The sequence below is a fragment of the Phasianus colchicus genome, chromosome 9 (assembly GCF_987193195.1).
Source record: "Phasianus colchicus chromosome 9, bPhaCol1.hap1.1, whole genome shotgun sequence".
Lineage (NCBI taxonomy): Eukaryota > Metazoa > Chordata > Aves > Galliformes > Phasianidae > Phasianus > Phasianus colchicus.
In genome coordinates, this window is record NC_143444.1 from 26,512,157 (window position 1) to 26,530,012 (window position 17,856).

The 17,856-nt window shown below is 41.5% G+C and overlaps 1 protein-coding gene across 2 annotated transcripts in view; it reads right to left on the minus strand.

Moving 5' to 3' along the window:
• The window catches only part of FAF1 (Fas associated factor 1), a 144,600-nt gene extending 127,355 nt beyond the window's left edge, over positions 1-17,245 (minus strand). The window contains exons 1-3 of one of the 2 annotated variants that reach the window (XM_090146655.1): positions 16,833-17,245; positions 16,365-16,415; positions 2,221-2,289 (exon numbers count right to left, since the gene is read on the minus strand). In XM_090146655.1, the coding sequence (XP_090002781.1) occupies positions 2,221-2,289; positions 16,365-16,415; positions 16,833-16,877 (165 nt within the window). In that variant the 5' untranslated portion in view covers positions 16,878-17,245. The remainder of the gene's footprint in view (positions 1-2,220; positions 2,290-16,364; positions 16,416-16,832) is intronic. The other variant, XM_031602222.2, reaches the window with a different exon arrangement.
• Between the last annotated feature and the right edge of the window lie 611 nt (positions 17,246-17,856).

Genomic DNA, 17,856 nt, shown 5'->3' on the forward strand with positions numbered 1-17,856 from the left:
AAAAAAAAGAAAAGAGTAAACTGCTATTTGCAGAAGACCACAACAAAGGTCAACTCATGTGCAACAGGAGGAAACCAGTTATTGGCAAGATTAGACTTCATGATCCCATCAAGCAATTCATATGTTGTTACTGCAGGCAAATTCCTCCACAGCAATCTCATTACCAATTTGATTTTGAGCACTTGAAACCTAGCAATACAATGTTTATGAGTGGCAGCTTCTTGTATCACTTTAAACAGCTACAAATGTGATTTCAACACCATGAAACATACACAACTCAGATTTAAATCCAATTTGTTTAGCCTAAGTGGAAGATAATGTCTCCAAGAACCCCACATTAAGGGAGATAAATGAAGACTGGGGAGGCGTGACCATAACAGAAGTAGGATCTTTACAAATTCAAAAATTGTTGATGTTTCCATTCTCAGATGAAAAGAAAAAAATAATTCATACACATTCTTAATTTAAAAAAAAAAAAAAAAAAAAGGTTGCCTTTTAAAAAAAAATAAAAGAGCAACTAAACCAAGAAAGAATCATAAAATTGCTCAGGTTGGAAAAGACCTTAAAGATCATCAAGTCCAACTGCAAAGCTCCTTCGAGCTCACTCAGGCTTGGATTGCTGGTTTGTTTTGTTTAAAAAGGTAAGACCTTATGTCCAAAAAAATGCAAAAACGCAGCAACACTCACTCAAGTTACAGGAAGGAGATGGGTGACATTTTAACCCTTGTACTAAATCTACTAACAGGACCAGAAAAAAAGAAAAAAAAAAAACTATGAAGAAAATAAGCAGTAGGAATATTGCATCAGGGCAAACAAAAAAATTCTCAAAGCAACCTAAAAATACAACATTTATAGTGTAAGGCTTCTTGCATATACATTTTCATATTTTCCATCTCAGCTGAAAAGTTTCAAGACCTTTTGGTTTAATCAAAAACGAAGTATTCCCTCCTCCCCAGTTTCTTGGAACTGGTTCTGAACTTGACTACTGAATCACAGGGTAGAAAGGCACAACACAAGCACACAGATAATACCTATGCAGTAAGCACATAAAGAATTATCATTTTACAGTTTCATTCTACACTTTTAAAATAAGGAGTCTCTAGGTTTCTCATCAGTTGTGAGCTTTTTTCATGTGCAGTTTTGATTTTTGAAATGCTGAAATCCCTTGTCTAAGAACAAGATGTTTAATTCTCTCAAGATAGAAACTCCTTGTCTTTTTACATTCTGCCTCCAAATTTCATCTTCTCTTTCATCACTCTTCTCCATAATTTAGCATCCACTCCCCTTTCTACAAGTCTGCTCTTAATAAGAGAGAGACAGTGTCCTATTAATGACAGGAGCTTAGGGCATTTCTGTCACTTCTACCTACTCCAATTCGTTTTTTTTCTTCCACCACTTACCCATTCCCCTTTTGGGGACACTATCCTGAAGTACCTCTTACATCCTTAACCTTTTTTCCTTATTTTCCATGTCTTTTTTAAGCATGCATTTTTGGGACATTACTTCTTTCCCTACTACATTTTACTTCTAGATCACTTAATTATCACTAATAAGATGAAGAATGTAAAGGCATTATCATAGCTGTAAGTACTTCGCTCCCTTTTCACTCATTCTGGAGTCTCAAAAGAAAATAAACAAACAATAAAACAACTCCTCTTTATTATTCCTAACATTTTTTCATCATAATTCTCTCATTCAGCATTACCTGTGATCATTTATTGTAATACATATAACTTTACAATTTACAAGCCCCCCAAAATCCTACCCAACTGATTTAATGCATCGTATTAAGAACCTTACAACCCGGGAAGAATGCCTAACACTATTCCTTGCTTTCATATAACAAATACTTTAACTTGCAAAACAGCCCAGCCCACACTGTGTCACAACAAACCACTATGACTAAGGATGTTTTAAATCGTACCATTCTGCCAACACACAGTTGTGCTTTCCTGTTTAAAAACATTAATGACTAAAATTTAAATGTGCACTTCTGCATATGCTTTCTGGTATGTCACAGTTTCATAGCTTAAAGTTAGTACTGGACAAACTACACCAAGCCTTTATTTTGCAGTGTCATGATACAAGCAAGAACTAGAAAAAAAGCCTGCACATAACTTGCTTGCCCCAGCCATACAACTTTGAAATAAAGACAATAGCTGTCTCAGCAGGATGGCACACCACTGTTCATCTGACAAGTCATTCTCTTAGAATACTTACCACTAAATCCCAGTTATTTTGTTCAAGCAAAGTTATAGCTTCATCGATATTTTCTATACCAGTACAAGCCTAGAAAGAAAAAGAAGCAGTAAACTGAATTAAAAGCATTGATCAAAGCAAGCACTAATACTTAGAATTCATTTCAGTAAATGACAGGAAACGTATAGGTTTTTGATTTCTGCTAGGAGAGCTTTAAACACCACAGAGTCAAGTATAATTCCCTCTTCCACCAGAGGACTCTTGTGTAACCTTGAACAAGCCACATAAGGAAGCAAGACAAAGTAGTTATTTGCAAAATTAGGACTACAGTGCTGTCTCATAAAGGTGTTTTGAGAATTCTATGTCAGAAATTGTGAAACACTCATGCTCCCTTAAAAGGGACCACAAAAATATTTAAAATGGTAAGTCTGGGGTGGTTGCAGTACTTTGTCTCAAACCAAAACCAACTCTACTGCCTCCACCAATGCCTTTTACCCCTACACACTGTGGGTGTTACACAGCACTGCTATGTGGAGAAAAAGGTGGCAAGTGAGACTTTTTGCTCAGCCTAGTACAGGTGAGGAGCCTTGTGAAACTATTTAAAATGAAGTCTATGTAACGAAACATTTACTTCCAGATAAAATGCCTGAATGTTGTTCCAGCACTACTCTGGCTTTATGTAGTTCAAGTAATCTAATACAGCAGCAGTGGTAAAATCCATCAAACCGGTACTGTAAGTTGAACTCAGCTCCAAATGCAAGAGAGCATCCTGCTCATCTTTCACAAGATCTCAGCCATGATCATGTTCCTTCCTCCATATAGTTTAACAGTAATAGAACAGAATCAGTGGGAGAAAAGATTCCAAGACTCATCACTTTCCTTTAAGCATTAAAAGAGAGAAATGGCAGGGAAGGGAGCACAGAAACAAGTACTTAACATCATCAGGCCACACTGAAAGTGATCCTGACAGCTCTGCTGCAATGTACTCTGTGATAAACTTTCACCAAAGTCTGAGGTTCCATTGACAACAGTGTGAAACACACTTAAAGTCTGGACATTTTAAAAAACAACATTGAGATTTCACAGTTCAGATTGACTACTTTTGTTAGTTTTGTTAGGTGCCAATAAAAGAGAAACAAACATTTTGGAATTACAACAATGAAGGAATGAAAGCTACTGATTAATGTAAACCACAAACACGATGTTTTAAAATCTTCCTTAGCATGCTGTAATATCACAGCAGACTATGATTTCAGAAAAACACTTCAACATGGAGGAGGAGAATTGATTCAGACACTACAAGCTGTCAAACACAAATTTCTGTCTCAAGTCACGCTTCATCACCGGTCTAAAGATGAGTAAGAAAATTTAAAAAAAAAAAATCAAAAAGGAGTTTGTTTCCTGCAATACAAATTCAAGAAAATCATCTGGTTTGAACCTCAATTATTTTCCTTAAGGTGAAGCACCCAAGACAAGGCCTCCCTGATAGTCGTGACATCAAGGGCTTCTGGAGGGCAGGATGAGTCCCAGCACATCTGGCTGACACCAGCTTTTGTTTTCCTCTGGAAGATACACATAAGGAAGCAGCAGGTTCTGTGAGCCACGAAATTAATAAAGTCTGGTTCTTTATGGGTTCATCTCTCATTCCTAATTCAAGAGCTGATTTAAGCTTTTCCAATGACTAGAATATTTATGAAGTCATTTTTTTTTTTCTTTTTCTTTTTCTTTTTTTTTTTAATGGACTTATTTCCATGTTACCTTGTTGTATTTTGATTAAATCTGGAAGAATTTAATTGGCATGAGTACTTGAGTTCAGAAGTTATTTATGAGGACACCTGGGCACTGTGATCTCACATGCATTACTTCTTCAGGAAGCCAAACTAAGAATCATAGGGCCAACTCCTTCACAATACATAAAGCATGCATTTTACTCATTCTTATGCCTTTCATTCTACCCAAGCAAAAATTAAAATTAAAAAAAATTGAATTCTAACAGTAACAGGAAAAAATTCCAAGCCACTGGAAAGTATACAAACTCTGGAAAGCAAAAGCATACTTTGTTAGAAGTATGATGAGAATTTTTTCCACTTTAATTCAGAGATTAACAGATTTTTATTCAGATTTATTTTCATAGAAGGCATTAAATATCTCAGAAGAAAATTCCTACCGGCAAAGTACTAAATCTAAGCAACAACAAGCACGTCCTCCAAGTAAAATCTAAAACTTAAATAAATGATCGCAGTAAAGGTAAAACCTTCCACGTTTATTGGTTTGCAAACATTTATACATCAAAAAGAAATCCAGGAATTTAAGCAAAGGACAGAGGGGAAGAAAATGTTAGGAAGAGTGCCTTCTCTTCTCTGGATTTCCTCTAAATCTAAAATAGCATTTTTGCCCTTCATAGCAGATATAGCATTTTTGCAGAGACTGAGCAGTCTCTCCTGGGTTTCTCAGACCACACAAGAGGAAAATGAATGTGAAAAATGAATAAACTGTTGTTTTTTACTGAACGCACAAGACCAGATTTTGAAGATAAAACTACTGAATGTTAAAGTAACTCTCTCAGCACCTTGCTTTTCCAGACCAGGTGTTTCTATCAGCCAGATTTAGATTTGCATACAGTAAATCTCTGCAGTTCTCCTTCAAATGTTTTTCACATAGCTTTACAGCTTAACCATCACCTCAGTTACTGATGGAGAGCTTACCCATGCAAAGTTTCAGAGCTATCCACCAAGAGGCCTATCTTTTTTTATTGGCAAAGTAATCTGAATCACTGTTAAATAGGGAAAAATAAAGTAATCATCAAGGAAATAATTCAGCTGAAAGGCAGACAATTCCAGGCATCCAAGACAAACCCAGGAGGTGCTTACAGAAAGCTATAGTACATGGCAGTAGACTCACTCTTCTAATTCCTTGGAGGGTGGTCTGACCTTGGCAGCTCTAACAGCTGCATCTGGATTTTGAGAACCTCTGTGACCCCCCCCCCCCCCATTTCACCAGCCAAGGCTTTAGCCTACCTCCACATCACAGGAAAACAGCTGACTTCCCCATCTGGCAGCAGCTGCTGCTGAAAATGCTCCTCCTGCACCTGCTACAGAGACCCAAGCAGTTGTTACACAGCAAAGCTGGAAGAGACAACTGTTGCTCCCAGCACAGAGAGCCAGGCTGTTACTTCTGCAGAAGCTGGGAGAGCAGCAAACAGCTGTTGCTGGCTCAAATACAGAGTGAGGCTACTGCAGCCCTGATAGATAGCTGGTGGCAGTTGTTGCACAGAAGCTGGGAGCAAATGGTATTTGGCAGCCAGGCGGAGCTTGCTATCCCTACTCACCTGTGGCCTCTTCTCCTTCTCATCAAGACACAACACAACAGTCAGAAGTACCCAAAAACCAGGGTCAGCCTAATAGCCAGTAATTGGAATGACTTTGATGTCCACCTCTCTCAATGATCTGTTGATCAACTCTTTATTTCCCTTGACTACTCACAGCTTTCCCCACGCAGGGACCACTTCTGCACTAACCCAATTTAGGCGATACAGTCAAACACTTCACACAAGGGGTTCAGGACCATTAAAATCAGACAGACAGATGGCAGAGAACTACATCATGCATTGCATCATGCATGGCAATTACTACCTCAAGCATTGCTCTCTCTCCTGTAAATGTCAGACGGGAAAAAAAAAGCTCACAGTGTGCCTGACTAGCCTTCACATGCATCCTGCAGTCAGCATCTTCAGCTGAGCTTCCTGCAGTAACCTGGGGCAGACACAAATATGGGTCCATACAGCAAAAACATTGGAGCCCTAGATCCAAGCACCCCGAACAGCCAACTCAGACAACAGATCAACAGGACAGACTCATGCCAGTTGTCAACTACAGATTTTTTCCTCTCACTAACATCATATCCATCTATCTCAGAGTAAGACTAAGCTACTGTCATTCAGTCCAATGCCTACTCCTCAGATACTGAAACAACTGATGCAGACTTCCCTGTGCTGGATGAAAAGAGCTTTCAGCCATCAGCATTTTACTGCAGCTATAGCTCAGCCCATCTTCTTAACATGTACCCAAAACTGCAATACCTGGGAAAATAACTCTATTAAGGCATCACAAGGTTCAACAGGTCATGTCACCTGGGAGGATTTAATCCTTTTAAGATCTATGAAACACCAGGAAGGCAGCCTAATTCATCCCCACCACTGCAGCTGCACAGATAGCACCCTAGGAAATTATTACTTTTAAAAGTATCCAACATTTTATTATTATTATTATTATTGGTTTTAGCAATACAGCTGGAGCTCTTTCTATTTTATAAAGATATATGAGTTTCTAAAGAGAAAACCAGTGGCAAAGAACGAATACTGTTAAAATCAATTCACTGTCCCTTCAGTAACTTACTCTTTAAAAGACAAGAGACGAGGAGCAAGAAAAACACTTTTCAGGTGCAGGCCACAGATCTGCTAGAAAGAATAGCAGAATTCTCAAGGGTGGCAGCTAAGAAAACCTCAGAGCTGTTCTTAATAGCATCAGAAATAACAGCAATATCCTTCTTTTCTGTCTCCTCACGTACTTAACCTTCCAATAAAACCAAAATTCAGCTTGCTGTTTTACTGACTCCTTCAATCACAACCAGACAGGTCAATTCACAGACACTTCAGCTTCCTGTCGGGTTTTGTACATCTCAGAAGACAGAGTCTACAGCCACCCTGGACAGCTTGCTCCAGTGCTTGATCACCACCAATGGAAGGATTTTTTCCCTTATATTTAGCTGTAACTCTCCTTGATGCAACCTGTAACCCTTACCTCTCGTCCTTTCACTCTGTCACTCTAAGATACTGGATGCTATACTGTCTATTGCCTGCTGAAGAGATGGAAGAGCACTAGATCCCCCTTAGCTCCTTCTCTCCTTTTATTAAACAAGCTCCAGCTGCCTCTCCACCTAGGTGGTTCTCTGGTCATGGCAGGGGACCCTCACAACTGGGATTTTTGGGTACTTGGGCATCTCTTACGCCAGAGCCCCACCAGCCTCCCAGACCACACAGACTGCAATGCAGAATCACAGAACCACCGAGGCTGGAAAAGACCTCCATGATCATCCACTCCAACCATCCAGCTATCATCAATATTTCCTCACTAAACCACATCCCTCAGTACAACATCCAAACATTTCTTGAAACCTCCAGGGACAGTGACTCAACCACCTCACTGGGCAGACAGTTCCAGCATCTAACCATCCCTTCAGAAAATAAATTTTTCCTAATATCCCAACTGAACATCCCCTGGCACAACTGGAGGCCATTCCCTCCTATCCTATCACTAGTTACACAGGAGAACAAGACACAAGTCCCTGAGTGGTATCCCATATCACTTTAACCCTGCAACAACCCAACCATACTGAGGCAATGAGACTGTTCTTACTATGAGTCATCTGTGGTTATTAAATTAACTTTTACTTCTTTCTAGTTTAGAGAAACATTTTAAAAAACATCCAGGCATATCGACTGAGACACCAACTGAAAGGTCACCTACTGCAAGCATCTAAATGAAGAGATAAGAATACTCTGTTTTTACATAACTCGGAAGACCATCTGGTAAAAATGAAGCAGATTTACCAGCTGTTCACTTAACAAAACAAGCTAACACACTTACCAGCATCAGAAGTCTAGAAAAGGTCCAGGCGCATGCGCCATGCTTGAGCTTTGCCCAATGCTTTCAATTCCTGCCCCAACTGTTCATACTACTTGAGCAGTGCATTACACAAAGTGAGAAAACATTGTCCCCCTCCTACAGAGGGTAACAAAAGTGGTATTTCTGAAGGTCACACAAGACTTGTTTGCCTGGAAACTAATAGGTAGCAAGAGTGAACTTTGCCCACCCTGAGATGACTGCAGACCTCCTGAACAAAGCAAGCAGAGTACAAAGTCTGAGCTGGTAGTATGAAGCTCCAACCACTTCTGAGCAGAACTAGCTAGCTTGGAACCCCATTAACCATATTCAAATGGTTTCCAGCAGAATCTGTAGTAAATTCTGCTTCCAGAAAGCCATGGAGGCACAACACTGGGAAGTCCATCAGCTGAGCCAAGACATGAACCCCAGTTTCACAATTCTAACACTTGAACACATTTTAGCCACATCTTCCCTGCACTACATACAAAGAGGGGTGCTCAAACTGAATTAAAAACCACGCCAAACCAAAAACAAGCAGCCATTGATGAGTACTCTGGAATACTAAACCCTCTGCCTTTTCTGAACGCTGAAGATGTCCTTCTTTCACTACAACTGCCATCCAACTACAAAATGCTTTCGTTCAGATAATCACCATTTTTTCCTGTGCTTGCTTAATCTACAAAAGCATCTTAGTGAAAGTAAGAACACCAATATTTCCTGAATCACAGTTGCTCTCAGAGTGTACAAATACTGCTCTTAAAGTAACACCTCTTGTTTTATTATGTTGGTCCACAGTGTCAGAAGTGGACACTGGTGGTCTGGAAGTAGAGGCTGAACCTCAACAGTGGCAACAGTGGGTCATCCCCATTGGTGCAGATTTTTACAAGAGCAGCATGCAGGCTCTTGTTCACTGGTAGTGAAAATGTACAACTAGGGGCAGCGACTACCTTGAAAAACAGCATTCTGTAGATGAGTTGTTCTACCAAATAGTTTTGTTGTGCTCTTTGCATCTTTTGTCATTTCCATGGAGATAAATAGGAGGCATTACTTTTGGAATGCTCTGCATACGTTACCATGTCAGAAAACAATACAAATGGGAAACAAGGGTCAGAGAAACACTCTGGGTTCCTCAATACTTACAAATATCTTTTTCCCCATTACTTTTAAAGCAATAGAATCCTAGAAGAAATTGAAGAAGGAATAAAGTCCATTTTTCAGACAAACACACGAAGGAAGAGCACTAACTCCTATTTAATGCATCCGTATCTCTATACTCAACATTCCATAGTGATATTTTTTGGTACAGAACAGGACAACAAGGAATGGACGTATTTCTCAAAACTTGGAAATACTATCCAAAATAGGACAGTACAAGAACACGCAAATCCCAGTAAGATACATGCCATACCATAAAGTGGGCCAACAATGACTGTAAAAAAAACATTTGACTAAAGACACAAACATTACATAAGCTTTTAAAAGCATCCTGACAAGGAAGGTTGCAAACAGGTCAGAAGGATCAAAGAAGATACCAAAGAAGTATTAATGGAAGGCAAGGACATAATGGAAAAGCTAAATGAATTGTGTGTGCTCATTTTCACTACAGAGGAACTTAAAACTCATCCCATAAGAGTTCTCTGTAAAGAGAAGCTTTGTTATTCTGAAGCATCAATAGACACACCCAGAACAAACCACCTGGATCAGACAGTCTCCAAAATTTTAAGGGAACCTCAGCAAATGATTTAAAAAAAAAAAAAAAAAAAAAAAAGCAGCAGACTGTTCTTTAAAACAGGCTTAAATGCTCAATCTCCCCTTCTTCCTACAGTACAGGCATCAAACTTTTTGTGAATTTCATTGGAGGGAAACAAGAGAGGGTTAAGATTTCTGCACTTTGGGCAACTTTGACTTCTGTATCACAAGAGATAGTAGAAGCTCCAGTGAAACATGCAGAATAGGATGAGTGTGTACACTAACGTATGTACAATATACTGAGTAAAAGTAAACCTACATATCAAGAACTACTCAGAGATCTCCAAAGAACTCAAATGATGAAGAACTCAAAGCTGTATCAAACTGACACAATTTCCAAAATTCTCCTAAAAAACTTTATCATTACACTCTCAAAGTATTGACTTCCAGGAACAGGAAAACCCATTCAAATATTATTTCTTACTGCTCTTTCCTAAGGATTAGCCACCAGCCACCCACTGCAGATGAGACATTCGGCAACCTGGTTTTTCAGTCTGAGCTGATACAGCACCTTTGGTATTTGCTCACACAAATAACCTGACCTTTAAAAAAAAAAATAATAGAGATGACTCAGATCCAGAACTCTTGTCTTTACAGATTGTTTCCTGCAATAGGTAGAATATGAAACCTATGTAAAATAGCTCTGAAAGACTAATCTGTTCTGGTTTCAAAAAGTCTTAAAACTTCAGTTTTATCAAAGTATCTTCTGAAAGCATAACTACTTCCACAGAACAAAGACCTGCTCAGCCAGTTAAACTCAGAGGATCACCATAGGACTGCTCTGATAGACCAAATAACATCAAACGCATACATTAGGACTTTGGTTTCCTCTTCAACTTGTTTTTAACAATTGCATATTATCTAGTAAATTTAAAAAAAAAAAAAGGGCTTAATTAGCAGGTATCCATCAAGCCACCAAGCACATAATTTCCTTTCATCCAAATGATGAGGGACAACTCAAATGCTAGGTGTTTACCTAGGCTTCTTCTAGTTCTTACAGCAGTTAAAAGGAAGGACTCATCTACTGGCTGCCCCACCAAAATACACTAAGCATGCAGTATGCTTTCATCCATCTCTTACCCCTAAGGCCACTTACAGCAAACAAAAGCAATTGCATTGCAAACCAAGAGGCCCAACTACCAGTTCCAATGCTGTTACTACTGACTGTGTAATGCACAAACATATCTACTCACTACAAAAATACAAATTCTATCCCCCCAAAAATGCTATGCAGTTTCTTTAATAAGCTATTAACTCCTGTTCACAGTAGGAAAAGCATGAAAACAAGGCATGCAATGGTAAGCGAACTGCCCAAATAGAGGGGGGAACATCTCAGACCTTCTGCACCGAGATTCTTTTAAGATTGGAAATTCTCTGAATTCATCAGGAATTGTAGCAGTTCACATCTTCATCCTCTCCTTTTCTACACCTCCCTCCAGTCAAAAATATCAACTCAGTAAATTTGTTTACTGTACATGATACTTGTGCACAAAGAAACATTGGTCGCACATTTTACTTTTTATTTGCCAAACAATGTCCTCTTTCCTTACAATGAAGAGAAGACATCCCTAGCCTCTATGAGTAGACACAATAATTTACAGATTATAGCTACTACTAGTTGTCTTAGCATTTGAAAAACATCTATTCCTCCCAGTCAGTTTCAGTGACCTACGAACACAAATACTGATATGAATGGGCCAACGGAAAAAGTGATGTGATTACTATGATGTGAAGACTCCTTCCAAGGTAACTGAATGAAAAGAACTGCATAAACCTCTTTCTAAAAATGAATCAGTGCTCTAGCAGGAAATTATTTAGGTTCTTACAGCTAGGCTGTAATTTACACATATCACGGTATCTTCTTTCCATAAATGTCAGACTGTATTTCTAATTAAATATCTATCCTTATGTAAGAGCATAGCAGGCTTCTCCATGAGGAGCTATCAGTGAAAATATCCAAGTTATCATGTTATGAAACGAACATCATTCTTACATGAATTTTCCATTTTGCAACTCTGCAATCCACTTCATCTCCTGTTTAAAGGCCAGAGAGGGGATGAGGAAATCAAACCAGCTTTGTTCTGGCGCATATGAGCTCTGGTGTCACAAGTGAATCTAGGAGTGTCTGAAGGAATTCAACTGTTGATTCTTCAGAAACACATAAAGAACAAATAAATATGAGCAACAGCCTTGGCAGCAGCCAATGACAAACAAAGTAACCAAACCAAAATACACTGAGCATGCAGTATACTTCCATCACATCTCGACCCCTAAGGCCACTTGCAGCAAACAAAACCAAATGCACTGCAAACCAAGAGGACCAACTACCAGTTCCAATGCTGCTACTGACTGTGTAATGCACAAAATTAAAAGACATGACAAAACCACACTCAATAGGAGGGAAAGAGGAAACAAACCTACCTCTCCCAATCCTTGATTTCTAACCTTCACAGGACTGCATTTCCTTCCAGCTATGGGGAGCTGCAGAGCTCAGTTCAGCTCTGGGAGTGCCTGTGCTAAAGCTCTTCAGCAATCACACAAAGGAATGAATCCTGTTGGCTTTGGTGTAAGCAAGGCTATGAGTTTTTAAAATCAGACAGATCTGAACACAAACAGACACTCATGGTAGCCCTCCAAGAACTTTAAGAATAAGTCTGAGAACGCTTTCCAAAGATTTAACCTTTGACTGGATGTCCCTTCAGCATCTATCTTTCGCTGAGGGCTGTGTTCTAAGGGAATTGCCAAACATGTCACAGAAAGCCTTCGCAGAAATCAGCAGCAGTCCTTTCTGCTCCAACATCTTCATAACCAAACACCAACACTTTTTCTTTCAGAAATCAATTATATGAACATTAACTTTGCTATGGGCTCAAAACCCCCAGGTGGATAAACTCCTCTTACTAACAATGGATGGGACGCTCCTTTCAGCCCCCAGCACAAGTCACAGTGCAGGGCAAGAACCACGTGCACTATCTTGAAGCTGTTCTTGTATCTGCCTACCTTTTTCACCTATCAACTTTTCAGACTGGCATTAACTAAAAGGTGACAAACGCTGACCCAAGGCAACACAACAATACATGCAAAAGAAAGCAAAACTCCAGTAGCAAAGAAAAATTAACACACACAAATTTTGCACATTGACTGTTACAAAGTGAAAACTGCATAACAGAGATAAGCTTAAACAGGGCTGAAGCAAACTGATGTTTCCCACAGTCACCAAAAAAAAAAACACCAACAGTATTTTTGAAAGCATATCTTGTCAGATATTTAGCAGCACTCTGTTAACTTCCAAGTGAAGGCGACTCTGCGGTTTCTTTAGTTTTACTATTCCAGAATGGAAAGAGTAGCTTGAATTACAGTTAAACCTTCAAAATAAAGACTCTTAGGCTGAGGTACCAACGTAATGATCAATCTTATAACTTAAAACATGGATTATCTAGCATGCTTTCTCACCTTTCTGGCAATTATGTTCTACCTTCCCAACCCCTCTTTGCTCCTTCCACAAATCTCTTTTTTGAGAAAAAAACTGATGCAAAGGGGAAGCTCAGAAGAAAAACAAGCATGTTTTATATATGAATGTGAATCATACCAAAGCACTCCACCATCCAGCAATTTTCTAAGTTAATTTTGAAAAGAAGAAAACACCACATGACTGTTTCACAGAAGAAACAAGCTATTAGATACCCATTGCTTCAAGGAAAGTAAGGATTTTTGAGTCTTACTATTCCACTCCAAAGTCTTCCCACCCAGATCAAACCTTGAACTAATTTACTTGGTCAATGAGAAGCGTGAATTCCATGAAAAATTTCCTATGGAAGTTTTATGTGCTGGATATTCTTGTAACAGATGGACACCCAAGAGCTGGTGTCCCAACTCCCACTGTGCTCCAACCCTCCAACCCACTCTACACTTAGGAATTACTGCGAGGATAACTGCATTGAATGACAAAAGTGGTCCTATGAGTGACATGATTTACACTGACAAAAACTTCAGCGCCCATCCTAAGGTACCAGTGTATATAAATGTCCATACCTGACCCTTCTGGCAATACCCAAAGACTGTTTTTCATTCCTGAACAGTTTAACTATGTCAGCACAAATAACAGTTGTGATTAAGTTCACAACTGCAACTGAAGTTGCCATTTGTTTGTTCTTTACAGTGAAAAGTGAACTAATACACTGTGAGAGCAACTCTCTTCAAAGCCCTACCTTCTCAGATCATTAATATGACTCAAGTGACTATAATCAAGTGACTCCCTGGGGATTGACTACCTGCCCCTGGTTAAACACAACAAATAGAAAAATGATAACAAAAATCAGTAGAAATTATATTCCCTTATTTGTAACAGAATCTGACTTATGTTGCTGCATCACTCTTACCAATTCACACACAGTTATCTTTTCAAAGAATTTGTTGGGTTTGGTTTTTTTTCTCCTGTGGAATTTTTTCTATATGCCAATGACACTTTGTGGAGAAATTCTGAACTGCATTTAGGAAAAGAGCTAAAACTTGTTTGTGGGTTTAACTCCCACAAACTTCACATCCTTCCATTGAAAACAGACTGATGGTGCACAAAACTAGGCTTTGGTAGAGGCTTTCCTAAGGAAGGATCTAAGGGGAAAAAGTCAGATGGGTTGCTTATATAACCTACCTACATGTACATACTTAGTACTCTACAGGTAGCATAAAGTCACCTTATTAAAACACAGCAGGAGAGAAGAAAACAAACAGAAATCACACAGAACAGCCTTCAATTGCTTTGAGACATGTTAAGAATTATATCTGGTAGATAGCTTTATCTTGCAGTTAGTCTTTTATAAAATTATCCAATGTATGTACTTACATATGAGTATACTATAATAACTTCAATTATTTTTGCCTCCTTGTTAGAAAGGGAAAAAAACAACCAACAAATGCAATATAAGATCCTACTCTAGTTTAAACTAATGGCAAAATCCCTAATGATTTTGAGAGATACAAAATAAGCCCATGAATGCATCAAACATCGGCATGATTATGACTTACCTAAAAATAAATGAATAAATAAATAAGGGGGGAGATGGAAAACCCTTTCAAGTTGTAAAAGTTCCAAGACCAATGCTCTATTATTCTTCAAAGAAGCTTGGGAAAGCTGAGTGTGAAGTGTTGATGAAGTTTCCCTCCCAGTTTCACTCGGGAAAAATTAGCTCAACTATAAAGAATGGCTTTTAAAATTCCCATTGTGTACACCATTCTTCAACAAGATATCCAACACAAATATAAAAGACAGCAAAACAACTCTCAGAAACACATTTATTAATTAAAAAATTCAGATAAATAAAAGACAAAATCATGAAAGATTGCTTTGTACATGATGTTTTACTTTACATTTTAAAATCTTAGTTAACGAGTTGTAAATCCCACTGTGTACTTAAAATACTCAAAATCCTCCACCATTTTTGACAGCTAAAAGATATGAGGCCTAAAAATGATTGTCCAACAACTGACAGTTCAGCACCTCAGAATCAGATGGAAGTTTGAGAATTACTAAAAAAAAAAAAAAAAGTAACAAAAATAAAGATGACAGCAGAAATAAACAAGTATATAAAATGGAAGCTTCCTTATTCTGTTCTTTTAAAGAAGCATTATTACACAGTAAAGCATTTCCTGGGTCAATGACTACAAATTACATCACCTTCATTCTATACGACCAATTCCTGCAGCTCCACCGCTGCTCTGCAAGTTTGTAACAATACTTACTTGTCTTTGCAGTAACAAACAGCGCAGTTGCTCTTATACCTTTTGCAGCTGGTTTCAAAACCCAAGCAGAAAACTACTGCAGAATTGCAAAATAGCATAGTCACTAAAGATATGGAAAGTAGACAGAAAAAAAGGCCTGTCTTATTAGATTTACCTGTGACTAACTGAATCATTGTCTTACACGAGGAACACAAAGCTTTTTAGCTAGTAATGTGGAGGACTCCATTAAGTCTGTCTCCGTTGGTACTGATGCAGAACTGGAGCCCTAGTCTCCTTTTATGCAATGTATTGGTAGTGGAAAAGCTACGAAAACCCATCCTTAAAATTGAGACATTGCTCCTTACATACACAAAAGTAACTCCAAGTGCAGCAAATCAAATGACTATAAAAACATTCACTAAATGTTCAAATAAAAATGGGTGCAACATATTCATGTACAAGTGAAAATGTTTCTTTGTTATCAACTGGGAACTCTACATGTTACATCAAGAAGAGATCAGATAACTTTTGCAAAAGAGGAATTATGTAATGTACAATATAGTCACACCACCTCTAATTCCAAGGAAACATTCTTGTTAAACACACAGCGAGGGAAGGGAGGAGTTTTTCCCTCCCATTTTTTTTAATGGAATATACGAATTTTACAGCCAACAGCTGAGAGAGGCTCTTTTAAGGCATAGTACGTTCACCGAGCAGGTTTACAACTCAGTCCAAGAGTACATCCAGTCAAAAATCAGGCACTGCAAGTGGACAAAGCTTAAAAAAAGAAGGTTAATTGAAAAGCAAATATTAAGGAGATATTCTAACATGATCTGATATCCCTACCTGCTGCTCTCTGCAGGCTCGCCCCACCATTACAACCAGCATCACCCACCTGTTTGTTTACTCGTTCTTGGACGTAGGAATAAGGCAAACAAGCAGCATGAGGAAGCAGTACACAGAAGAGACTGACCAGGCCCCGCAATAAATGCTGACCACCGCACTTCAGAGTAAGAGCTCCAAGTTAAACGTTACCTCTTTTCGCTGGCAGGAGGGGAGGCAACAAGCTGCAAGGGCATATTCTTCCTACACAGACACGTTGTTGTACGGAACGGGGAGGGGAGGAGAAGGGAGGGGAGAGTCCTTCCGTCATTACAACACGCGGAGCCGGCGCTGCCGCGAGGAGGGCACCGCCGGGCCGGCACCCATCGCCGGGCACGGCCTCCGCCCGAGCCGCCCCGCACCGCCTGCCCTGCGCGGGCCGAGGGAGCGAGGCGGAGCCGAGAGCTTTCGGGACGCGACGCGAAGCTCCCCGAGTTCAGGGGGACGTCGCGTCGGCGCAGCCCGAGAGCCCAGGGCACGTGTCGTGACGGGGAAATAAAGGAACGGAGGAGCGGCCGCGGCGGAGAGCGGCTCGCGATCCTCCCACAAAGCCCCGGAGGCACCGAAACGGGCGGACAGAGAAAGAGGAGCGAGCCCCCGGCCCCACGGGCCGCCGTTTACCTGGAAGTCGGCCAGGATCATCTCTCTGTCCATGTTGGACGCCATGGCGGCCGGCGGCGGCCCCGGCTCCGCTCTGCCCCGCGCAGCGAGAGCTGTGCCGGCGGGAGCTACGGGCTCATGGAGGCGGCGGGCCGGGCCCGGACGGAGAGGAGCGGGAGGACGAGGAGGCGGAGGGCCGGGAGGCGGCGGAGCGGGCGGGAGCCGGAGCCGAGCAGCGCTGCCTGGCTCAGCGGCCGGCCCGGGGAAGAGGAGAAGGAGGAGGCAGCGCCGCTCCCTCCCCGCCCGCACGGCGCCTGTCGCACATTTTGCCTGTCATCGAGGTCGCAAAGAGGCGCTTTGCGGCCGCCACGTGACCGCCTCCTGTCAAGCGCTCGCGGAGCGGAGGAGGAGGAGGGAGCGGGGGAGGCGGCGCCTTTCCGGCGCTGACCGCGCGTTCCCGCTGAAGGAGGGGAGCGCGCGCCGCGCTCGCGCCGCCTTCCCGCCCAGCGCGCCTGAGAGAGCGCGAGGCCGCCCCGCCCCGCGCCTAGGCCCGGCCTGAGGGGCGCCCCGCCTCGCCGCGGGGCTCCCGAGGGGAGCCGTCTCCTCAGGGCCGCCCCCCGCCCCGAGGCCGGCTGAGGGCGGCCCCGCGGCCCGGGGAGCGGCCTAACGAGAAATGACGGCGGGCGTCCAACGGCACCGCCGGCGGCCCGCGCTCGCCCCGGCGCCGTGAGAGGCGGCTGCGCGGCGGAGCGCGGCCGAATCCCGGTTTTCCCGTGTGCCCCCACAGCCCGGTGCCCTCACAGCCCCGCGTCGAGCACGAACGCTGCGCTCAGCGATCGCTGTGCCCGCCGTCCCTCGGGTCACGGGCGGCCCGAGCGCCCTGCTCGCGGTGCCGGCCCGCGGAGCTCCGTCACGCCATCTCGGAACCGAGCTCCTTCCCCAGCTTTAGGAGAGAGAATCCTTTATTGTTTTTCTATTCGCGTCAGCGAGAGCCGCTGCCCGACCATTTTCAGACTCTGCTCGATGGCAAACAGCAGAGCGAAGC